The following is a 25,826-nucleotide window of genomic DNA, read 5'->3' on the forward strand; positions in this document are numbered from 1 at the left end:
GAACACTGTTCATTGTTACCGACGATTATTGTTCACGTTTTCCGACGAAGAACCACCGTCATAGATCTTGATTCCGGCTACAAACCTCAAACTTTATTGCTCCCAAATTCCTCCGTCAACAAGCTCTAACTTTATTTTTTTAAAAACTTTTTCCTCTTTTAGTCCTCTGCAAGATATAAATAACATTTCAAAAAAAGAATCCACATGTGTATTGCTTTAAAATATTTGTAAAAAATAGATATTTTTGAGAGATAATATTTTACGGTTATTAAAAATTGAAATTAAAACGTGTGTACTGGATTTTTCTGGGTTGCGTCACGGATCACGTTCTCTTTAAAATATAGATTTGGACACTTCCCCTGTCTCTTGCAAGAACAAGAATAAGAACTATATATATTTATTTATGTAGGTATGTAGATTGGATATAGTAAAAAAACTAAAATAGCAGGCAATAATAATATGACGAGAGAGAAAGACTTTTGTCCAGTACAAACAAATCTATTTATGCTAAGAGGAGCTTATAAAATAAATGCATAGCACCAAACAAGCCTCCCAAAAAGTTTGCTAGCAATTATTTATTACAAAATGAATATGGACACAAAATTTAAAAAATAAACTGACCTAATAAAATTTTCAGACCAGTTACAAATCTCCATTTTAATATTATTTATTTAAAAATATTCATTAAATGTCCAACATGTACAAGTTAACAACAAATATAAATTACACCATTGTTACATTAACTAATGTTTGTGTCTTTACTACCTCACTATGTACTTTCTTAATTTCAGCTATCTGTCTGTGTCTCAGAAATCTCTTCAGCGCTTATTTTACAAGTTGTTTTATTGGGTCCAACCTTTAAATACTTTTACAATGCATCAACATTCCTTTTCCCCCAATTTTTGTCCCGCTCCCTTCTCCCCTTGCTCTTTCCTCCGATGCTTCTTTGACCTACTGGGCATCTTTCTTGCTTTTGGTGGAAGTATGTCAGGTGAGCCAGTTTTTGACCAATAAAATGCGCTCTGCATGAGCAAATCAGTAGCATCAATGGCCGCCAAGAAATAGCAGAATAACATAAAAATAATTCAAAGTTGGGCTAATTCCTCCAGGATAATTCTAAAATATATGAACTGAGTTATAAAAAAAATTGAATATTTTTTTTAACCTAGGCTACCGCCTAACCCAGCTTGGCTGTGGCGCCGCTCTTGTCCACAATCCAATTATTAAAGCATTCTGATAAGTTATTATCTATCATATCACACTTTATAAATGTGTCAAAAATAAACTCTCCTAAAAAAATATACTTTTAATTTCATTCATATTTATGTTAAACTCTTTAAGATATGTTGAGATCACTCTTTTGAACGAACCCTCCCCGTGATGAATGTATAGCGTAACTTCGAGTTTTATATATGAATATAAAGAGGAATGAATGTTAGCACTTAGTAACAATAATAGGAGAATGATCATATGTAATATAGGGGGTTTGTAATATATAATAGAAGGTACCCGATATAATTTACTATTTATTAATTCCCATTTGCCCGTAAGGGTCGGTTGAGTTGATTAAAGTGGGGATAACTATCTTGGTCACAGGTTCGAATCACACGGGAGGAAAATTTATGATTATATTTCCTGAGTCAGAGTCTTTCGCTTAAAATGCGGTTTACCTTTGTTCACGTGGCTTGCAGGTGGGGTTTACCCAGTGCGCACGCGAAGAATAGCGGATGAACACTATTTTTTATTTTTAAAACAAATAATGAGTGAAAAGATAAGACTATCCCATGTATAACAAAAACGACTCTTGAAAAATTAAAGGTAATTTAAATTTTTACACATTTTTTTTATTAAAATAAAAATATGCAATGAAAATAACAATTCCCTCAAATTATTCGTACTCCCTACATCCCAATTTATTTGTCCTGTTTGATTTTTTATAATCAAATTGACTCAATTTTGTCTGAATTTTTCACATAATATATTATTAAAAATATTTATAAAAAGTATATCATGCAAAAGTATGTTTAATCTACTTTAATCTATATTTTTTTATTTTTTTAAAATAATAAAAAAATAAATTTTTATTTATAATCAAAGTTTAGTCAATTTGAATCAGAAAAGTCAAACAAAATAAGTAAATTGGTACGAAGGAAGTAATTTATGGTGGGTTATTAATTTATAATTAATCGATTATTGTATGTTTGTGGAGGCATCCGATTCGTAGGCTGGAACTGGATCTTGGAGCGAACCACACCACACCAGAGCCCCCCTGGATCACTAATTAACCCTGTCCAAGTCGATCCAGGAGATAAAACTAACAACTTTTCTTCCTCCTAATTCACTATCTTCCTCCCAACCATGAGCAAAGGACCTGGTCTCTTCTTAGACATCGGCAGAAAAGCCACCGGTTCATATTTCTCCTTTCCTCGATCCCCCTTTCATCTTTTTCACTTTTCATTTTTATTAATTATAAAAATCTTAATTGTTTATTTTGCGTTGTAGATCTGCTAACTAGAGACTATGTCTCCGATCAGAAGTTCTCCGTTTCCACCGCTAGTGACACCGGTGTGGTATGCATCTTAACTGATCTTCGATTTTTACTTACTTTTATGTCAGTTTTGCTTGCTTTATTGTTATATCGCTCGTTAACCTAATAGTATATATGTTATTTTAAGTATCACTATTATGTGAATTGTGAAAATTGATGGGTAGATGTATTTTTACGATTCATTTATATGTTGATTATGTATATTTAGATGTTTTTGATTTGATATTTCCTGAATTGAAGTATTGGATTTAGTTAAAGATGACTAATAATCACTAAATTTGTTTCAAACAAATTTGAACGGAGTTGATGTCAGATTTGTATTTTAGGCCGGGTCTTAAAAAGTCAAAGTCCATGTCCATTTAGTGGAGTTGAGGAAGGAGTACAACATATGTATAAGAATTATAATTTGTTTCGTACAGCTTAAATGTATAAAAAATATAATTAGAATTGTAGGGTTTGAGGGAAGGATACTCAGATTCCATCTTATAAGGATTTCAGACGTTTCCTCTCAACAGCCTTTTCATTTTAATTTACAAGGAAACACAATATGCAATAAATGACGGGAAGGGTTTAGGAAACATTTTATGATATTTAGCATAATCATCGAGGTCGTGGTGATGCAATAATTAGGCATTTCTAGCAGATTTACATTTTTTACTAGAGTAGGTATGCGTTATAGTTTTGGTGTTATCTTAAGATAGTCAATTTAGCACAAGGATGATGAGTATTTAAGAGAAAATTATTTGTTAAAACCTGTGTGTCTAAGTTTTTTTTTATCACATGCTCTTTCCAACACCCCTGTGGGGCCATCCGAACATGTTTGTGTTGTTCCGTGTGTAAAAAATCATACTTTTCATTTGATTTTTTCTTCCTATCACTGTAGTATATTACTTACATTCCTTTGTTTATCACTATGAATATGGACTGTTACCTTTGTTTACCTCAGATGTGAAAACTGCCCCTTCAAAACAAACCTTATGAAGGCAATTGATCATTCACAGCAGAACCTTGATAAATAAATAACGCACGATCACTTAATATTTTCGATATAACTATTGTCAAAAAAAAATATTTTTAATGCAACTCATGTTCCAAAAAAAGTAGAGATAATTTATATTTAAGCTCCATAAATTGATGATCTCGATAAATTAATAAAATTTGTTAGTACTGAGGTTATTAATTCATACATGTTTTACTGTATTTTGCAAGGATAGAAGTACATTATATTTATCATCTAATTGTAGTCATCATGATACAGTGTAGTGACTATGAGGCAAATGAAGATTTAAAAGTTGATGACATCATTTGATTCCATTTCATTATAATAAAAATATGTTAGCTTCCGGACTATTTTGTTAATTTATGGTATGATGAAGTGTTTTTCTACTATTGCACATAAATATACGAATTATGGTATTTGGTTAATGATTTTTTACTTGTCGACTAGGTAACGACTAGTCACCCCGTCAACTTGCCTCAACTTGTTGACATAGTCGTATTAATTGTATTAATTGTTTTTACGATGTTTCTTTTTGTTTTGTCCCTTTGGTATGCAGTTAAGACAAATATATTTGTCTACAAGGACACCTTGTGGTCATGATTCTATCTGAAAAGTTTGCCCTTCTATTTTTGTTTTTAGGTACTGACTTCTAGTGCAGTGAAGAAAGGAGGACTATCAACCGGAGATGTCGCAGCAATGTATAAATACAATAATGCACTAATCAATATCAAATTTGATACAGAATCAAATGTAGGTGTCTAACTAGTAGTGTATATATTACTCATATGTATATCAAGGTATTATGTTTTACACATATTAATCTTCTTATTTTCTACTCTGTTGTGTTGTGTTTAGATCGCGACAACTTTAACCTTTACGGACATTGTTCCATCAACAAAAACTATTGCTTCGTTTAAGCTTCCTGATTACAACTCTGGAAAGGTAGATGTTTGTGCAAGTTCAAGCTAGTAAAATTTTACAATTTATAATTTTCCATGGAGAAGTTAGTTTGACAAATTATATGTTTTGTCTGTGCAGCTAGAAGTTCAGTACTTCCATCATCATGCAACCTTCACAACTGCAGTTGCGCTGAATCAAAAGACCCCTGCAGTTGATCTTTCAGCTACCATTGGCACCCCTACATTTGCCTTTGGTGCAGAAGCTGGTTACGAGACTTCTTCCGGCAAGCTGACAAAATATACCGCCGGCATAACTATCACAAAACCGGATGCTTGTGCTTCAATAATTTTGTAAGTAACTATTGCATTGTGGACTGCATTATTTAACATTACAATTTTGAACCAGAAAATTCTGTTTTTTAATAGTCCCGTTATATTTTTAGCAAATAGAATTTATATATTAGTATGTCACATTGGTCTCTTGTAAGTCGAATAGTACTGTCATGATATTGCAATCGGCAAAGTTAAATGGTTTAGATGATGTCATTGTGTTGTATACCCCTTCCTGTTATGATAATAACCTTTTCCGGAGAAGTTAAGTGGCTTGTCTTTATTATGTTGCTCTTTCATTCTCATTTAGGGGTGACAAAGGAGACTCAATAAAGGCATCATATGTGCACCATTTAGATTCTTTGAAAAGGAGTGCCGCTGTTGGGGAGATTAGTAGAAGGTTTTCAACAAATGAAAACACATTTACAGTTGGAGGGTTATATGCAGTTGACAGCCTTACAACTGTAAAAGCCAAGCTTAACAATCACGGGAAGCTCGGAGTGCTCTTGCAGCACGAGGTCATCCCAAAATCCATGTTGAGCCTTGCTAGCGAGTTTGACACCCAGGCATTGGACAAGACTCCAAAGTTTGGTCTGGCCCTTGCTTTGAAACCTTGATGTGATTTATTGCCGAGTGTCTTTTTTTTGCTTGCATTTTTTGTTCGGGGAGCTCTTAAAGAGAGCATGCAATAAATAGTCAGGCATATACATTTCTTTATAGGTTCTCGGTTATTATGGATATGTTGCCTTAGTAATTCATACCATGAACCTTTTGTAATTTCTTGCTTCTGTTTTTTCCTTGCCTGAGGCATTTGAGATATATGCAAATTTACTTCGATTTTAAGCCTTTGATTTATGCTGTGTTCTCACTTTAATTTATTTCCCCTTAGACCTTAGTAGTTTTGGCTTGTACATTGCATCCCTCTCTCCGTTCTACTGGCTCATGTTGTTGAATTTCTCTTTTTTTGTTTCTTATTCTCCCTACTTCCTTTCATTGCTAGTCAAATTCGTAACATCAATTTTTTTGCTATCTAATATTGAGAAAAAATAATGAGTTTTTTTACATTATTAAACATAATGAAAATTCCTGGTGGAATTGTTTTAAAATTAACAAAAAGAAGAAAATCCCCAATCAGATGGGCTAGGATATGCTTTTGTAAGAAGAAAATGCAAAAATATTTGTTTTATGTCCAGAAAAAATAAATCATAATTTAAAAATGACATTTTGGAAAATCAATTAGATACTCAAAGAAAGGAATGTAGAAAGAGTAGCGTTAAGTATCTCAAATCAGTTTCTTCAATTTTTTCTCGAATAATATGATATGGCATTTGTTATATTTTAATTTGAGTGTGCACATATATGCATAAGGATGTCATTTCATTATAAAAAAATCTACGTATTTTTCACATCAGTATTCGGAAACCGTTTAAGGACCGTACCATTTGTCATGTATAAAATCGAGCAGTAAAAATTATTTAAAATTCAAAAGAAGAGGGGGATATTAGAGGGGGAAGGTAGAGCAATGAATAAGGGTGGCATTAATGAATACTCACATGCATGCAGTGAATGCACTTACCAAAAACCATAGAGATACCAATTGTAACCCCCTCAATCCACTTCAATCCCAATTCTTGCAATGCATTTATTCCTTCTAGCTTTGAGGTTTTAATGTGTTTTTATTACTCTAACTACTACAATTCTCTCAGACAAAATCTTCATTCCTTTCACCTCCTCCTCGATCTCCTAAACAAATGAATTAATTAAATAACTCTATGGTAGAAAAATCAGCACTACACTCCCCTGGAATCAGCATGCGTAGGAGCTGGCCACACTTGGGGGCTGTCGAAACTATTTATGAAGAGGAATTAGAACACGAAGAAGATGACGAAGAAGAAGAAGAAGAAGATTACTCTAATTCCACCCCTTCGCTTTCTGATTCGATCACCACCTCCCCTCCCACTTCCCTCCAGTTTGCTGTTAAGGCATGGTATGTTTCTCCTCTCTCTTTTTCTTTGCCACTAAAAATCACCCTCGTATCCGGCACAAATATATTACTAACAACTAAGCATTCGGAAACGGTTTTAGCAACCGTTGTGCGGACTCTGGCATTTTTCAAAATAAAATATTTATTAAAGTTTATAATCTAAATTTGGAAAGGTCCAGAACTATTTTGGACTTTATGCTATAATGATCCGTAATGAAATTGTGTTATTGACTTATTGATATAAATAAGTCCAAATTTGAAAGATGTTCACATTAGTATTCATATCATATGTTATGTGAGAATGATTTAAAATAAAATCGTTTGAAGATTTTGTCTCAGAATTATTAGAAGATCTATAGTATTTCAACAAGAAATTGAATAATTTGAGTGTTGCATATCTTGTTATCATAATTTTGAGTGTGTTAGTGACTCACTTATCCATTTTGTTTGTATGCTATTTTTAGAAATTTCTTTGGGAAAAGTAGGTCATGCCAATTTTTTGTGATGATAATTTACAAACATGACATGTACAAAAAATCTAGAATAGTGAAGAACACAATTTTAAACATTATTTTACTTTTATACTTGCCAAAATTTAAATCGATAAATTTTGATAGTTAATTGATAAATATTTAGTTAATTGATATGGTTGAATGATACTGGTCAAAGACCAGCTTTCTTTGGATAAGATGAAATTATTATGGTAATATTAGACAACCTAGTTCTCCCACACTATATAATTCTGTGAATTTACTCCTTTGTGCAGGTCAATGGAAAAGGAGCAAGAAACTGATGTTGAAATACATGTTCAAGGTTCCTGTTTTTGCTTGCACAAGGTATGTAACTTTGTCTACTATCACTTACACAATCTCAAGAAATGTGTCCAGCTTAGAATAGCTCAAGATATTGTATGTGATCATTCACTTATTTTCGATCAGATCATCTGAGTGAGTCCAATTTATAATAGCTGAAGATTATTGTATGTGATCATTCACTTATTTTGGATCTGAACATCTGATGATTATATGCCTATCATACATGTCTACCTTGCAGTCTACCTTGCAATGTTCGCCCCCAAGTTAACAAAAAGATTTTTTTTTACCAAACTTTGTTTAGCTTCATACCGAAATAGCACAATAAGTGCATATTGTGAGGATTTCGCATATCACATAGATGTATAACAGGTAGTGTGCCAAACTCTCTGATGCACTTACAATGCAGCTCTAACAGGTAATTTACCAAAGTTCTTTTCTTGGCCAAGTTTCGACAATGTTTTGAACTGTGGCATTTTTAGTGTGTAAAACGAACTATCATGACACAAAGTGCCAATGTTTTAAATTTAACTGGTCTAAGTAGAATATCTGGAACTTTTACCCTGTTTCTACTGTCAACATATACAAACACATTTTTAATTCACAATTTTTATATAAAAGCAAATGATTATTTGTTTATTTTGGAAACTTTAGGCCCAAAACGCTTTACTTTTATAAAAGTTGATATCTTTAGTTGGACATATTGGGTGAGCTCTTGAAAGAATTAAATGGCAGGAGCCTGCGGCTTATGAATAATATCAAGGTGTTCCTGATTAGGCAAGGCTGATTCATATAAACAGACTAAAATGTATAGACTACAATTGCTGATACACATATGTTGTACAACATCTTAAGTATAAGTTGGCAAGTTAAAGAATGTTTTAAGCTAAATCTTGTAATTTCTGAAGGATGATCCTACAGGCTACAGCTATCATGAAAAGCTGCCATATCTAGCTGTGTAGGACATATAAACTGTCAGCTAAAGGTGAAAGGAATGCAAATATAAAGTTAGTGGTATTAAAAGTAAAATTAATATTGACTACTGTAACTTTTCTCTGTATAAACATTGATTTATATGATGTATGACTAATCTGCTTCTTCATAGGAACCTCTAACCTCCAAGAGTAATTACCTGAAACGGCTGCTGAAAGAATCATCCCGAATAACCATTTCCCCTCCGTTAAAAATAACAGCCAAAACATTTGAAGTCGTAGCAGATTACTGTTACAGTGGAGCCATTGTCATTACTCCCGTCAATGTTGCTGCTCTCCGAATTGCAGCGGAGTTGCTGGAAATGTCGAATGTAGAAAATGGAGCCACCAAAGGCGATAATCTGCTGCAGAAGACAGAAGACTATTTCCAAAGAGCCATCGCTGTTAACAAAGAATATGCGTCCATAGTTTTACGGTCCTGTCTTTCACAGATGCCTGAGGCGGAAACGGCAGTTAATCTTGTGAGCAAATATATTGAAGCATTGGCTTTAGTAGATGAGGGAGATAACATCGGAAATTATCTTCGAGATCTTAAAACAGTGAACTGTGAAGATTTTCGATTGATTGCAGAATCCTTGTACAAGAAGTTTACCAGGACCAAGGGTCAGGACTTATTATACCGAATCGTTGATCTTTATTTCAAGGTATACATTTATCTTATACAGAATCTTTTGGATCAATTTGCTGTTGTCTTTTTTTTTTGGTGCAATTTAAAATATTTCAATTTTTTAGAGGAGAGGAAAATTGAAAATATGATAAAACCTTTTTGTTGGGGTTTGGGGATTTGAATCCTTTATATAAACATACAAACAATTTTTCCTGTAGGAGTATACTGGGAACATAACAGATGAACAGAAGATGGGGATATGTAATTACATAGACTGCAACATTCTATCCCCTCAGCTCCTCATGCATGCAGTTCAAAATCCAAGACTACCATTAAGGTTTGTGGTTCAGGCAATGTTCATTGGGCAGCTGAACACCCGTCGCACAGTCATTTCTGCTGCAAACAATTACGACATCAAGAAAACTCAATATGAGAGTCCAGATGCAGATACCCTGGGTGCATTACTCCAGCGTGATGCCGCACTACGCCAAGTGGCTCAGTTAAAATCAGCAATGGATGCCACAAGCTCACGCATTCAAAGCCTGGAGAAGGAACTAAGTGTAATGAGGCAAGTTGTTCAAGATAACGCAGTGGTAAAAAGTAATCAGATTGATTCTGGTAGATCCGCAAGCTTTAGGCTGGGGAGGAAGGTGGAGAGAGGACAAAGAGGATCAGTTTCTGCCTCAAGTTATCGGAGTTTTAGAAGTAAAGAGAGGAAAATTTCAGATGAGGAACAAAGTTGGGTTGATGATCACAACAGCACCGGTAGTAGTGACATCACCAAGGCTGAACAGAAAAATCTTGGAAGAAGGTTGATGAATGGATTGAAGAGCGCGTTCAAAGTAGGGACCTCTAATAAGAAGAATAGTTCCCAGATGAGTGGTGAAAGCAAAGTGGATGGAGGAGGCATAGGAAGAAAAGGTGAATATAAAAGCTTCGAGATACCAATGTGATTAAATAATTTGCCTATTCATCAGTAAATTGCCGAGCTTCCTCTTCTTTTCCCCTTCTTATTAAATTATTACAATATTGTTTGGTACGTAGTTGTGTTGTGCAAGTAATTGCTTGAGACAGATTCAGTCTAGGTAGTAGAGTTTGAAGCTTTATGCACCCAAACTTTTACATTTTGTTCATCTCTTTCCTCCTTGTACAAAGGAGTCAGAATTTACATTTAGCCCAGCCTACGTTGTTGATTAATAGCCATTTTCAAATTTTTTCCCTTCATTTGTTCCCAGAATAACGATTGCAGAAGTAAACAAGTAGTTGATTTTTCCCCTTGTCCACATGGTACATGAACTTATCTTCCGCTTACTCTACAGTCAGGATTCAAACCCGGGTATGAAAGCTGTCTGGAACTGATGAAGGATTCAGTTCGGACACTGCTAATAGCTAGAAATATCCTTATCTTGATCTACTATATCTACACTACAAGTAGTAGTTGTGTACTATCTCCACCTTTGTTGTGCAAATTCTATAGCACTAATAGTGTCAACTTTGGCCAATACATGCCAAGTTAAATTACTAATCTGATTTTTGAGGAGTGGGATTTACAAAGGGAAGTTAAGTAGAAAAGCTAGAAAAATTGTATGGCTTTAAGTGCTTAGTGGAGAAAATTGATAGGCAGATGTTGCTTCACCAAAAAATCTGTGTCAAATCACTTATCAGTTATTAAGATGGAAATTTTTATCTTTTGCCCAGCATTTCAATCAGTCTAAGTTATTTGTCTGTCTCTGATAAGAAATAAGAAATCTCAGGAGAATTTGTTTATCTTTCTGATTTGGCTCGAGTCAATTTACCATACTTTAATTTTACAAATATTCTTCTGTCATTGAACTTTTTAGCTGTGGTTTGTGGACAAGTGAAAAAAGCAAATTAAGGAATTTCTTTTACTTCCATTGACGAGAAACACGTTATCGAATAGAATTTAGAGAAAATATGCTGTAATCACAAGTACAGATTGATATGAGCCATGACTAAGAGAATAATACATACATTCACATGTTGATGTTGAAATGTGTGGTTCTGTGCGCACAGTAAACGGTGGTTCAAATTGCTGTCACTACAAGCGTCGCTAATGCATACTTCAATGGAATACAACTGATGTGTAAAACACGAGGAGTTCTGAATTCTATACCGGAAAGTCCTGGCTGGAATGCTTATTGTATATCGCACTTTCAGCAGAGATAAACTTTTTATCAGTTCAGGCTTTCAGCAGCGTTAAACTTTTGTTAGTAGTGCTTTCAAGAAAAAGCACTTTAGCTTGTGCTCAGGCCTGTTAGTAGTGCTTAGTATCTGAAATTTGACACGTAGATTGACCTTCACCCTCGATGGTGATAGTGCTAGGCATGATTTAAACAGCGACCTTCATCTGGTAACATTTGAGGATTGATGGGACGAGTTGTCAATCCCTTCCCTCTAATCATGTCTGAGGATGTTAAAATATCACCGAGGCAAGCAAAGCTTTTCACAAATGCTGGAGTGCTTATTTCTGTTTCAATGTGGATATGCTGCACAAACAGCAGTCAATACAAGTACGTGATCGTGTAACATTGACGATTGAACAACAGATCCATTACTATGGAATGTAAAACAAGAATGTTGCAGAGTCAAGACTGTTCAACATGCTTATCTCAACTTCATGTAAAATCTCTATTTTTTACACACTCAAAAACCAAAATCACCCGAGGCTTTCCAATCACAATCATCAATCTTATTGAGGATCATTACTAAGTTCTTCGCCTTGAACAATCTTACCAAAACACGACACACCTTATATATAACAAAAGAACACTGCGTAGTAGAAGAAGTAGTTTGCAAGAATCACTTGCTTAGTACAAGAAGAAGTTTGCATTATATCGATTACAAATTACAGGATAAAATACATAGCAGCAACACAAATGATAGAAAAGATAGTACAGCATGATGATCAAGCTAGTAAAGTACTGATGGTGGAATCAGTAGGGTGACTATACATGATATTGTCGTAGCAGAAAGCAAGAGCCATGGTGAAAGACCTGAAAGACGAGGCCACGACATCAAACACCGAGTTCAAACGCTGTTCCATGAGCCCCCAGATGGTATATATACCGTTCACAACCATTGTCAACACCATTGCCATGATCACCCTTCAGTTTTTTTTATCTTGAACCTTTTTTGCTAAGACTTTGTAAGTTCTATATATCTTACTTTCCGTTTTTTCTATGGTATCTTACGAGAGGACTATTAATGCCAGTTTTGGAAGTTTGTCATTCAAGTTCTTCCTCCTTTTATCATCAGCAATCTACCTATTTATTTATAGATAAATATGGATTATTTATTTGGTTTTTTTTTATTTTTTATAAAATTAAATAATGGCAAAGATCTTCAGATTTCTCGGCGTCCAGTGTCCACATACACAAATTAAGTGAAATAAGCAGGTCGTTATTTTTTCTTTGCATCAACCTTCTTCCATTTTACCAAAAGATCACTCATATCCAATTTCCCCAGGCACTAATAATCCCTCACAATCATTGTTCTTCTGTAACTCTTTCACACACGCACACTCGAATAGATTATTTTCGAATAGGTACTCGTTTCTTCCTCTGTCTCCCCTCAAGGACAACCCGCATTTTCTATCAAATGGAATTTCATAAGAAGTGCTCTTGACGATAAAGTTTCTCTACATAATTTTCAGAGAAAATGCCTTACCTTTGGAGCAGCTTTTAGACTCCAGATTAGGGCTGCTCATGGGTTAGCAAACCCGTTCAAACCAAGGCTTAATTGGGCAGACCAAACTTAACTATCCAAATCCATGGATTAATTGGGTTAGATTTTCGTTGGGCCAGATTTTTGTTGGGCCGATTATATTGGGTTGAATCGGATTTTAACTTTTTAAAACCCAACCCAATATCTAATTCTTAATTCTCAACTCATTTCCATTATATATTATTGACTCCCAACCTATTTTGATTTCAGTCACAACCAATTACATTTGCTTTTACTCATAACTAACTATGCAGGCACTAGACAAATGAACTAATAACAACAATATATTTTAAATTTAATCATAATTTTGGACTAAACTTTTTAAATTGAATTGAACGCGGATAATATGAAGCGTACAATGAGCTGCACTATAACAAGGTGCTTTCACAAACCATTATATTAAACCAATTTGATTGGTAATAGTATTATACTTATCATATATTTATGCAGACTAAAAGTAAATTTTGATAGGTGGTGAAATTAAGAATTTATGTTTCTTGAATCAAGACCGTATTTTAACTTTCCACTTATTTTTTCGAGAGTTGTGTTTATTTTTAACTTTATATTTGCGGTATAAAATATCTTTATACTTATTTTAATATAACAGTAATAATTTGAACGATCATTTATTTCTTGTATGTAGCATTTTTTTATTGTCTACTATTATTTTTATTCAACTCATTCAACATACCCTACCTGACCCAACCCATGAGTCATATAATAGGGTTGAGTTATAATTTTTTTTTTGATATTAATGGGTTGAAAATTTTCAAACCCGAACTAAATGGGTTGGGTCAGTAAATTGTCGAAACCGAACCAACCCAACCCATGCGCCCTACTCCAGGTTACTAGCCAGGCTTGATGATAATAAACAAAATACAACCTTTCCCAAGCTGTTTTCCACTTCAGTACTAGTAGCAAATCTTCCCTCTTCATCTATAAGCCATAAATCTTTATGGACATTCACAAGAGACACATTTCCTATGCACCGCATTGTTCCTTGTACACCTTAAAGTGCAATTTAAATTTCAGTGGATAGATCTATTTGGCTAATTTTACTTGGAATTAATTAATTTAATAAAATATGAACTAAAAAAATTAAATTTTTATTATTCGATATTAAAATAGAAGTTTAAAACACAATTACATACAACAAATAAAACATGAGTTAAAAGTGACTCAAAACTACTTTAATTTTATGAACTAGAACTAGTTGTGAGCTGAAAAAATTAAGTGTACACATCACATGCGAGACAACTTAAATATGCATAACATATAATCTACAAGAAAAGGAATATCTTCGGTGCACCAGTGAAAATACTATCAAAATAGCCAAACAACTTCTCTCCTAGGCAAAAAGGGGAAAATGGAATAACTTTGGTACACCAATGAAAATACTATCAAAATTGTTCTATGTGTCAATTCCCAGCTAACAGGATAAGCAACAGGGAATGCTCAAATCAGTAAAAGCGACAATGGTGTTGATCGCAGAAATAGAAATAATCGCAAGTTTTAAATCTTCAAAACATGGATCATGTGAGCCACAACCAAAATAAGAATGCAGAATAATCCTCTACATGTTGCCATGTAAATTCATTTAGCTCGAGACTTCGCTTGCATAGTTTTGGCGATAGCAGGCAGCCATCTCTCACCCCTAATCTTTTTCAGTTGGGCAACTCTTTCTTCCTCTTTCTTGACAGCTGCTTTTCTAGCTGCATCTCTGGCTTCCATTTTAGCTAATGATTTCTGGCAAGCATTTTGTGCTGCAATTAATATATTCATTCCATCAACTGCGACAGATTCGACTTGGTGCTTGAACTGTGAGGCATCATTTTAGACAATATATATCAGATAAAAGGTCATATTCTGTTAAAGACAAATATTGATTGATAAGAAACAACCAACCTTCTTTGATTTTTCATCCAATTCTTTCCCGGGGACAATTCTTGGTCTTCTCCTTGGTCCTTTAGGTTGATCTGGATAAGTGTGTAAAACATCATCACTTAAAGTGCAACTCGGAAAACATTCAAATGTGCACCAAAGAAGGTGACACCAACAAACACATTATGCAAAAAATTTCTGAATCAAATCTAAACTAATTAGCATATACCATTTGGGGAGCTAGATCGGTGTTTAGGTATAGTAGCTTAAAATGTGAGCTAACAGCTCCAAACATACAAACGAAACAAAAGAAGATACTAATAATCTCTACGCTACTGATAAATAAACTTACCGCTTTATCCTTTTCTAAATGCTACTATGATCGAATTTACTTCAAATAATTGATATCTTATACATACTAAAGCATTTAGAACCCGGATTGTAGTTACTTCAGATAACTTTTATATTATACATACTACAGCAGTTAAAAAATCATAAGACGAACATATCACATTATAAAAAATATATATACTAGATGATTTAAAATTATATAATATAATTGTGGGGGGTGTCGAGCTAAGAACAATAGATACTCACTGGAATGATCAAACACAATGCCAACAGGTGCATCCTTGAACAATCTAACTCCACCTCCCTCAATCTCGGCATCATCATCAGCATCATAAATAGGATCACTCACCATCTCAATGCTCTTTCCTATTATGTTATCAAGTAATTCTCGCGCCTGCCACAACATCGTTACACGAAATATCTTAAAATTACAAAAACAACAAAGAAACAAATTAACAGTTAATCTAAAATGATCACAGTACACCTGTTGCAACACTAATTTGTAAAAACAAGTTCAATTACAATAAAAAAAGTTAAAACTCAATTAAAAATCAATTTAATTAATAGTAATACTATTAAAGGGGAAATAATAACCTTGAGTTGGTAGAGTTTGATATCTTTGTGATTAGAAGTGACGCTATTTCTTTTTGTTGCTGAGGCATGGCCGTTAGAGTGAGTAAGACCGTTATCAGTTCCGGCTACAGAAGCTATTGCGGCTTTCCATTCTGCGTTACCGTCTTCTTCACCGCTGCTGCTACTCTCTCCCATTCCGGCGGCAAGGCAAACAGAAAATGATATTTTTTCTGCTGCTGTTAGCTTCGACCCGAGAGGAAGAGTTGGGCCAATTTGTTTTGTCTTGCCTCTAGGCCCATACCAATTTTTAAGTTTATTAATAGTATTTTTAAATTTCTTATTAAATTTAAATTATTAATAAGGTATGAAAATTATATGTATTATATCTAAATATTATATAAAAAAATTTAAAAAAATAATCACTCTGGATTATTTATTATGTAGTGAAGGTCTATTGATGCGGTGATTAAATCATGTATCTTAAATTAGGAGCTCGGACAATCATTGATACTTTAATATGTGTATGTGCTCTTTAAGTCGGGTTGAAAAATATTAAATTCATATTTTATGGGTGTTTTGGATAGAGATGCATAAAAGGACCAACGGGCTAGGTTTTGATCTGACCTTAAAAAGCCCGTACTTTGACTGAGTTGGGTTTTTCGGGCTTTAACTTTGACCGAACCGGGCCGGGTCGGGCTTTCCGAAAATGTCAGAACACGTTTGGGCCCTCGAGGCGAGTCTTACGTGGCTTTTTTTCGGGCCGGATCGAATCGGGTCGGGCTTTTTTCTGATTTAAATTTGATCGAGTTTTATTAGAGATTCTGAAGACTACATATATGTTAGCAACTTGATCATCGTAAAAATGTATCAGTTTGCATAAAATATTTTATGAAAACGTTACTGCGTTGAAAATATTTAAGTTTGGCAAAAAATAAACATGTTCATTGAATAATATGTTTTATCAATGTTATCCAAATATATATTATGTACTTACTATATCTTCTTTCATTAAACTTACAATAAAGTATATAAATAATATTATCAATCACGAATATTTAAATATGTATGTGTTTAAAATATTATTTATATTTATTGTAAATGTAAATTCATAAATATATAAGAAAATATATTAGAATAATCATATTTTAACCAGGTTTTTTCGTGATTTTAATCGGGTCGGATCAAAGACCGGGTCGAACTGAAACCCGGGCTTTTAACCGGGTCGGGCCGGGTTTTGCCTAAAAATATAGGGCCCGTCGAGACCCTAAGCCCGGGCTGGTCTTTGCCCGGGCCGCGCTTGACCGGGTTTTGACCGGATCGGGCCGGACCAGATTTTCGGGTCAGGCTTTTTGTGCATATCTAGTTTTGGAAGATTCGGTTAGATGTATTCCAAATTAGCAAGTTGTATTTGTCGGTGGTGATTTTAATGCTTACATTGATACACAAGTGGATTACTATCGGTGCATTCACTCACGATGGTTTTAGGTTTGGTATTAGAAATGAAAATCGTTTATTCCTTTTGAAATTGGGTAATGCCGGATAAGTCAAAACTTGTACCAGAATAATTATAAAATAATGTGGCATGACACGTGTCAAAATGTAATTTGTGAACTTATATGAATGCACGCGGGGTCCGAAAAATTACCATTTATAAAGTGTTTCAGAAAAAAATTTGTAACAACTTTTTGGGATTATATCATTTTTCTTTGTAATTTGCAAGAGCGCCCGAGATATTGATTGTTGATTCTTATTTTCGAAAACGTGGTGATAATTTGGTTACTCTAAATAGTCTCAATTATCTTTTTATTCGTGATAAGAATTATTAGATTTTGTAAAAACTGTCGGGGTTTCCAATAAAAATGTGAAACCATTGACTCTTAGTAATGAATTTATTTGTAAGTAGTTAGTTGGTGGCCGTCTGACCGAGATAAAAGTTGTTACACAAAAAATTGTTTGACGAAATTTAAAAGGAATGAAAATCGAAGAATTTAAGAAGTTGTTTTAAGGACAAAGGAGATACGAAATAAATGTGGATTAAATGGACAATCATGATTGAATCATATTTTTGACAGGGAAAGTTGACAACTGAATCTGCCTTTTCTCAAAATTAGGGAAGGCCAGACCGGTAAATGAGTCTTTTTTCGCGAACAGTTTCTTCATCTTTTCGGATCGGAACATATAAAATGTGCCAAGCACGCGTGCCGACTTTCTGTCCTAGTGATAGGTGTTTTTCCTGTCTAAGTTAGAGGATAATAAGTAAGCAAGTTTGCAAATACTAATGGAGATAGATTACCGGGATGAAGGTTGAAAGAGCAGTCTTTAGTCCCACCAATAGTTCGGTCGGGAGATAGCGGCCTAAGGTGTGACTCGGGAGTAACCTAAAATGCACTATTAGGCTAGCACTCTTCGTGAAATTTTAAAATGACAGTATAAATAAAAGGGGCAATTAAAAGTGAAATATTTCTTGAGTTACTGTTATGTTCAGAGGGGGTTGTCATGAACAGATATAAAGAAATGTTCAACGTTGCAAAAATAATTGCTACAAAGATAGTTGTAGAAAGTAAAGATTATATATATAAGGATATGTATCGACGTTTCAACACGAAGGAAATTTTTAAATTTCTTAAGTGTAGTTCAATATATAAAGGAAAAGGGGACCATGCTTTATTGCATGACGTGGATATTACATCGAGGTGGGATATATATTACGATGAGTTATTTAATGCAGGTTAGATACTTTAAATCTCCCTAGTTACACGTCATTATATAAATTTTTGTAAAGACAGCGTATTATAATAGATAAGACATCACGAAATTAGCAGTGTTGAAGGTGATAATTATTTTCATTTATTTTGGATCAGACATGTTAGTTAGTTTGGGAACATGAAACATTTAAAATCAAAGAGGCAGTACGTCCACGGGAATATAATGATGAGTTCAGATTTGTCTCATGTATTTTTCTTATTTATTTTCTTGTATTAGTATTTTCCGGTTGTTAATGTTAAAATTAATTGTATACTATTTTTGCCATACACTGTTCCGGAAAACGGGGGTCTATACAGAAATAGTTTTTTTACTCTTTGAAGTAAATATATGACCTGTATATATCCTACGGTCCATACCCTACGGTCCCATACATTTCTTTAACAAGAATCTATCGGGTATTTTTAATTTGATTTATATTTTTATTGGATTTTAGATTTAGATTGAATTTTGAATTCCGAATCGGGTAACGATTCAATACAATTGAAATCGAAAACCAAAATTATGCTCGCAAGGGTTGGCTCAGCTGGTTAAAGAGAGGAAAACTATCCTCTTGGTCACAGGTTCGAATCCCACGGGAGGAGAATTTATGATTATGCCTCCTGAGTCAGAGCCTGTCGCTTAAATGCAGTTTACCTTGGTTCACGTGGTTTGCAGGCTATTGCGTGAGCCCGTAGGGTTTACCCAGTGCGCACCCGAATGGTAGCGGCTGCGGGTTACCTACGCAAAAAAAAAACCAAAATTACGAGTACGGTACCATTAACCCCATTGTTAATCACGCATTTTTTTCTTGTGATTTATTTATTTGTAAAAAAATGGTTTTAAAGAAAGTTAATTTAGAAAGTTATTTTATTGTTACTTTTATAAAATTTGTGGTTTTCTGTTTTGAAATGATATTAAATTTTCATGCTTCAATGCCATTTTTCAAAAATATATTTATTTTTTATTTCCAAACAAATACATAAAACCTTTGTTCCAAAATCGAAAAATCATGAAAAAATTGAATATATCTGGAAACCGAGTCCAGCCGGAAAATACAGAAGCTGGCAGCGGTAAAACTGTAAAAGTTAAGTCGGCGAATCGAAGTTAGGGCTAGCAAATTACACAGATAAATCACATATAATAATTTCATCATGTCATAACTCTGTAATTCTGAAGCTGAATTGAAGCCCCAGGCTTACTGATTGCTTTATAACATCATCAATTAGATTGGAGACTCTGCTGCTGATTACATCTAATTTTACAATGGGGAAGAAGCAGCACAGCAAAGATCGTATGTACTTGACCAAAACGGAGTGGGCCACTGAATGGGGCGGTGCCAAATCCAAAGAGCTCCGCACTCCTTTCAAGCGCCTCCCCTTCTATTGCTGCGCGTATGCATCTCTCTCTCTCTCTCTCTCACTCTCCCTCTCCCTCTCTCTCACCCTCTCCCTCTCCCTCTCCCTCTCGCTCTCTCTCTCTCTCTCTCCCCTCTCTCCCTCCCTCCCTCTCCCTCTCTCTCTTATTCTCTCTCTCTCCCTCTCTCCCTCTCTCCCTCTCTCTCTCTCTCTCTCCCCAATTGAGCTCATATAGTTTCATGTGTTATTGACGCAGTCTTACTTTTACACCGTTTGAGGATCCAGTATGCACGCCCGATGGCAGTGTTTTCGACATCATGTAAGTTAATTTCTCTCATTGTAATTTTACTAGTGACTCATATTAATTAGCTTTACTTGGATACTTTATAGCATTTTCGAGTCTTGTTTTCAAAAAATGACATCATATTGTTGTGTTTTTATAGGCACATACGCCCCTATATCAGAAAGTATGGGAAGCATCCAGTTACTGGTGCTCCGCTTAAAATCGAGGACCTTATTACACTCAATTTTCACAAGAATTCTGAAGGTAAGATTTTTACAAGTCATCATTCTTATTGCTATGTTGTGTTTCTACTTATTAGTGTAATTAAATAGACAAGCCAAGCCATGCACACTTAAAAAAAGGGCCGCAATTTTTTTTGTTGTGTTCCTTCACATTTTGCTAATTATTGAATTTTGAATGTCGAATACAATAGAAATACTCTCATGCTCGGATTTACCACTTTTTGGTTAGCAAGGGTTGAGAAAATGGTTGTAAAAAACAGAGAAGTAGAGTTTTACCAATTTATGAAAGAACCAAGTTACTACAGTAATTCGAACCGTGGACCAAACGAAGTTCGGTTGGTTGGTTTTATGGTTAATCCAATATTTTGCAGAAACTTGCACAGGCTTAGAAACAAAATTGCACTTGCACAAAAACGCACCAAGTCAGGCAGCTAATTTTCCAATTATGTCATGTATATAACAAGAAAACACCGAAATTAATATGCAAGCAAAATCTATATTCAATTATCATAGTGCAATCCTAGAATTTAAAATATATTTCACGAGAAGTGATTATTTGTAGTTCCCAATCATGAAGAATGAATGATTTTTAAAAAACCCGAACGAACTGGCTTCAAGTTCGTCATTCTAAAAAAACAAATCTAATCGCTTAGCTTAAAAAACCGAACCAAATTTCGGTCGATTTTGATCATACCTAGCTGGTATGAATATCAGTAATATCTGTATGAAGGAAGAAATTTTAAAGGACATTTTTCTAAGGCTCATAGGCGCTGTGGTCAATGAGGTGCTTAGCTCTTGGTGTTCTTTTGTTGTTTCTATGCATGCGTAATGTGTCACCATTGGTCATAAATTTCAATTGCAGTCATTGTTCTGAAACTCATTTTGGACCGAGTTTACCTAGGCAGCGGATGTCACTGTCACTGGCAGCGAATTGAGGGTGTGATTAAGAGTATTATTGGAAGTAAAGATGTGTAAGATAATGTTCCACTCTTTGTTGAGCGAAGGAAGATTTTGCATCTTTATTTGTATGTTGAATGCTAGTGATGACCCTCCCAGTCTCATGTCCCTAGATTTTCACAGCTGTGAATTTGTTGACTAATGTTTCACGTGATAGTAGTCTCTGCTATTTTTTTGGCTCTCTCTTAATTTAAATTGGTATTTAATAGCAGATATTCGTGAGCAGTTCTAAGTGCAATTTAGGATATACTCAAATTAAAAGTATTCAATGAAAATAGAAACAGTAGAATAGTAAAAAATTATTCGATTTTTTTTACCTTACTCTTCTCTCCCTCTATATGTATATATAAATAATCTGTTGTTTTTGTACCTTATGTTCTATTCATTTCAATTAAATTGGCGACTCTCCATTTCTCTGTTTCCCGAATCCCTAGTTTATTCTCATGACTGTTCATGTTTATGTATCTGACAACTGTTCATGTTAATTTTTCTGGCTTTCATTGTACGTTTTTGATTGAGGCTATTTAATGTAAATTTCTACTTTAAAACGATCAGTTATAACAGTACCCCCCTCCTTCTTTATAGGAGAGTTTCATTGCCCAGTGCTGGACAAGGTATTCACAGAATTTACACACATAGTTGTGATAAAGACAACGGGAAACGTGTTTTGCTATGAGGTTTGTGTTCTCATATCTAAGAGGACTCTGTTTCTTTTTGGCGGTCTGAAATAATTTTTTGTTAAGTTTGCTGTTCTAATCTAAATGTTTCTACTGCACAGGCCATCAAAGAATTGAACCTTAAAACTAAGAACTGGAAGGAGCTTCTCACTGATGAACCTTTTAAGAGGGAGGATATCATAACAATTCAGGTACTTGGCCGAACGATTAGAATCCTTTGTTCTGAATTGAATGGGGGAAGTAATTATATTTCTTGAGATCATTTTTTTTATGCTTTAATTAAGTGCATTTATTTGAAATGTATGTTCCACTGGTAATTTGAAAATTATGAAGAAATATATGTTTTTATTTAGGCAATTCATAAGAAAATGGAAGCAACTTAAGAATTAGGATTATGCAGATAAGCAAGTGCAGTAACTTAATAACTTAAATTGATATACATTTGAGTTTTCTTTTTTCTCTACAAGATTAAGAAATAGGGCATCCATTACAGTAGGGACGTCGAATTCAATTCTTGGAGTATCACTGAGTTTACTCGTATATTCAACATTTCCACGCAGAATCCGAATGCAATTGACAGCAAGGTTCTCTTGGATTTTGATCACATAAAGAAAAGTTTAAAGGTCGATGATGAAGGTGAATAACAAATCTATCCTTTCTTAAACATTTATTTAGAATTCTTTCCCTGAATATTGATAGTTACTATTTTCTCTGCAGAAATAAAGAAGATGGAGTCGGATCCAACATATAACATTAATGTGACTGGGGATATCAAGCAGATGCTTAAGGAGCTTGGAACTGACAATGGAAAGAAACTTTCATTACATGGTGGTGGTGGAGAAAAGGCTCAAAATGAAAGGGCTGCTGCTCTTGAATCCATTTTAGCTGCTAGATCGCGTATAAAAGATGACCCAGGATCAAAAAAAAGCGGTGAGTCTAAGGTCCAAACAGGTTATAGTATTGTAGATGCTGCATCTGCTTCTGTACATGGAAGGAGTGCAGCTGCTGCAAGAGCTGCTCCAAGTGATAAAACTGCTGCTCGAATTGCTATGCACAAGGCTGGTGACAGAACTCCTGTCAATGCAAAGCTGGTAAGGCTCTTTCCCCGCCCCATCATCTGCTAGCATATTTTTCTGACAGCTTGACCCAAAGTATAAATGTTTTAAACTTTTGATATTAGCACAACCACGACTTTTCAAAGCTTGCTACATATTTGCATAAAGAAATTGTATATTTTAGGCGTACCTCTATGATCTTTGTTCTTGATCATGCTAATTATTCTTTTGATAGTGGTTTTATAGATCTTTGTTATCGTGTTTCTCATTATTATTTTTCCTTGGTGGATTAATCCCCAGAGATGACCTTGTTTTATCAGGTCGCACATGTTATATTATTTATGCTAATATCAGTAATTCATTTACGCTTTCTGTACTCCTTTAGGTGAAGAGCAGTTATACAACTGGTGCTGCTTCAAGATCCTTCACATCAACTTCTTATGATCCTGTCACAGTAAATGAATATGAATATGTTAATGTTGAAAAGAACCCTAAGAAGAAAGGTTATGTTCAATTGCATACAACACATGGTGATTTGAACATTGAGCTTCACTGTGATATAACACCTAGGGCATGTGAGAACTTCATAACTTTATGTGAAAGAGGCTATTATGATGGCGTGTCTTTTCACAGAAGTATAAGGTATCATGGAGATTCTTATAAATTTGTACATCTTTAGCATAGAATAATGTAATTTTATTTATGCTGAGACTTGTAATGCTATTTTCAATTTTACAATGTCCAGGAACTTCATGATCCAAGGTGGCGATCCTACTGGCACTGGGAAAGGAGGAGAATCTATATGGGGAAAGCCATTCAAAGACGAAGTGAACTCGAAGCTTCTTCACTCTGGAAGAGGAGTTGTTAGCATGGCGAACAGTGGTCCACACACAAATGGTTCACAATTTTTCATCTTGTATAAGTCTGCCACTCATCTGAACTATAAACATACCGTTTTCGGGGGAGTTGTAGGAGGCTTAACAACTCTATCGACAATGGAGAAGGTTCCTGTTGATGATGACGATCGTCCTTTGGTTAGTTATTTCCTTCATGTTCTCCCTAGAAATTATGTTTATTGCCCTTGTGCTAGGAAATCAATTATAGACACTTCAAATGTTCTGTTTCCTATAAAATCTCATTTAACTAAATTGATTGGTGGACTTTATGTCCTGAAATGGAAACAATATATGGTTTCTGTAGAAGTTTGGTTAGTTCATACTCCCTCCGTCCCACTGGATTGTTTACGTTACTTTTCGGCACGCTTTTCAATGCTCGTTTAAAGTATAGTTTCATAATATTTTTTTAATTTTTTTTTGAATAAAAGTTTTATGTTTAAACTTTTATTCAAAAAAAAAAATTGAAAAAACATTATGAAACTATACTTTATAAAAGCCTCGAAATGCGTGCCGAATAGTAACGTACATATCCCAGTGGGTCGGAGGGAGTATAAAAAAATGTAGAAGCTTTCTGTATTTTTTTTATGTAAAAAACGTGAAATAGTAACATGAACATGTCATTTCTGTATGAAGAAGTATTTAGACTGGATTTAAGCTCACGTATCGCTTACGAAAGGCCATTTCAAGTTAATGCCAACTGGTACTGCATGTGTGTATCTTGTATATTTTCCTGCGTAGTTATTTGTATATAGTATTGCGGTTTTATGCAAACTTCCGTTTCTTTGATGTGTTCACTTTTCTGCTGCTTGTGTAGGAAGAGATCAAGATCAATAGTCTCTTATGTTAAAGTATATATGCTAAGTGCAATTATCAACTTGCTCCTTTTCTGCTGCTTGTGCAGGAAGAGATCAAGATCAATAGCGTCACGGTGTTTGTTAATCCGTATGCCGAACTTGATGAAGAAGAGGAACAGAAGGCTATTGAGGAAAAAGAAAAAAAAGAGGCCGAGGATGAAGATAAAGTTGGTTTTTTAGTAACATGTGGTATTTGTTCACTTTGTGGTTGGCGAACTCTGTTCTTTGTTCTTACACATTTTCTTTTTTACATTTCAGGATAAGCTTGGGTCATGGTTTAGCAATCCAGGTACTGGAACAATTGAAACTGGAGTTGGTGGAGGCGGTGTTGGGAAATACTTGAAGACACGTGAACCTCAGGCCAAATCTAACACCGCTCTTGACACTGATCTGGATACAGTATCTGTAACTAAGAAAAGGAAATTGGGTGTTAAAGCTCAAGAATTAAAAGACTTCTCTGCATGGTAGGTTACATTGGTAGCACGCTAGGTCATGTCTGGCAGGATGTTATGTTAGCACCCCAAGGCAGTCCACTAGCATGTACATCTGGGGAATTTCTGTAGCTAGAAATATGAGTTTTGTTTTGGTCTGTTCCCTGTGATATTTGCTTTGAAGGAGTATATTGAATATTGAAATTTGCAGCAAATGGCAAAATGTCTAGAAAAGCATGTACTGGAATGAATTTGTTTTTCCAACGAAAACCTGATGATCCATGCATGGTCTTTCTTGTTGTATACTATGTAGGAGGAATTGAATAATATTGGTTTGAGCAGCAATTGCTTGCGGAACATTAATATGTTAACTCATTGGCGCAATTGATATTTATAATCAACTGATGAGTAAAGTACTGCTGTAGTATGACAAGATGCTCCATAACAAGTCGGTACAAATTTTCCATCTGCAAGGTGTTGAATGATGATAGAATCAGGTAAGCTTTGTTTGGTATTAGGTTTTGGTGGTGGTTTGTTTGGCCAAAATATAACAATTCTCAAAATTTAGGTGTAAAAATCACATGGATCCTGTATCATCATTAAGATATTC

General features: G+C 34.6%; 4 protein-coding genes across 5 annotated transcripts; 3 read left to right on the top strand and 1 right to left on the bottom strand.

Annotated features, from left to right (window-relative positions):
• Positions 1-2,206: 2,206 nt before the first annotated feature.
• On the top strand, positions 2,207-5,620 carry LOC141662130 (mitochondrial outer membrane protein porin 2-like). Its single transcript, XM_074469178.1, has 6 exons — positions 2,207-2,407; positions 2,503-2,570; positions 4,188-4,298; positions 4,404-4,490; positions 4,587-4,798; positions 5,088-5,620. The coding sequence occupies exons 1-6, from the start codon at positions 2,359-2,361 to the stop codon at positions 5,392-5,394; spliced, it is 834 nt and encodes a 277-aa protein (XP_074325279.1). The 5' UTR covers positions 2,207-2,358; the 3' UTR covers positions 5,395-5,620.
• An 805-nt stretch (positions 5,621-6,425) lies between these two features.
• LOC141662131 (BTB/POZ domain-containing protein At3g49900-like) lies at positions 6,426-10,391 on the top strand. The gene is made up of 4 exons (XM_074469179.1): positions 6,426-6,764; positions 7,528-7,597; positions 8,679-9,209; positions 9,391-10,391. The coding sequence occupies exons 1-4, from the start codon at positions 6,550-6,552 to the stop codon at positions 10,123-10,125; spliced, it is 1,551 nt and encodes a 516-aa protein (XP_074325280.1). The 5' UTR covers positions 6,426-6,549; the 3' UTR covers positions 10,126-10,391.
• A 3,756-nt stretch (positions 10,392-14,147) lies between these two features.
• On the bottom strand, positions 14,148-15,995 carry LOC141662132 (uncharacterized). The gene is made up of 4 exons (XM_074469180.1): positions 15,743-15,995; positions 15,395-15,542; positions 14,822-14,892; positions 14,148-14,734 (listed from the first exon to the last, which is right to left on the bottom strand). Exons 1-4 carry the CDS (start codon positions 15,914-15,916, stop codon positions 14,510-14,512), a joined length of 618 nt encoding a protein of 205 aa, XP_074325281.1. The 5' UTR covers positions 15,917-15,995; the 3' UTR covers positions 14,148-14,509.
• Positions 15,996-19,516: 3,521 nt separating this feature from the next.
• Positions 19,517-25,579, top strand: LOC141662133 (peptidyl-prolyl cis-trans isomerase CYP65). 2 transcript variants are annotated; one of them, XM_074469181.1, is made up of 11 exons: positions 19,521-19,857; positions 20,078-20,140; positions 20,265-20,368; positions 21,889-21,980; positions 22,082-22,171; positions 22,541-22,616; positions 22,698-23,071; positions 23,421-23,677; positions 23,781-24,069; positions 24,833-24,952; positions 25,044-25,579. In XM_074469181.1, the coding sequence occupies exons 1-11, from the start codon at positions 19,730-19,732 to the stop codon at positions 25,251-25,253; spliced, it is 1,803 nt and encodes a 600-aa protein (XP_074325282.1). In that variant the 5' UTR covers positions 19,521-19,729; the 3' UTR covers positions 25,254-25,579. The 2 variants fall into 2 exon arrangements, with proteins under 2 accessions (XP_074325283.1, XP_074325282.1); XM_074469182.1 differs by lacking the exon at positions 25,044-25,579 and having other exon boundaries at positions 19,517-19,857; positions 24,746-24,851.
• Positions 25,580-25,826: the final 247 nt, after the last annotated feature.

Source organism: Apium graveolens, chromosome 5 (genome assembly GCF_009905375.1).
Source record: "Apium graveolens cultivar Ventura chromosome 5, ASM990537v1, whole genome shotgun sequence".
NCBI classification, from domain to species: Eukaryota; Viridiplantae; Streptophyta; class Magnoliopsida; order Apiales; family Apiaceae; genus Apium; species Apium graveolens.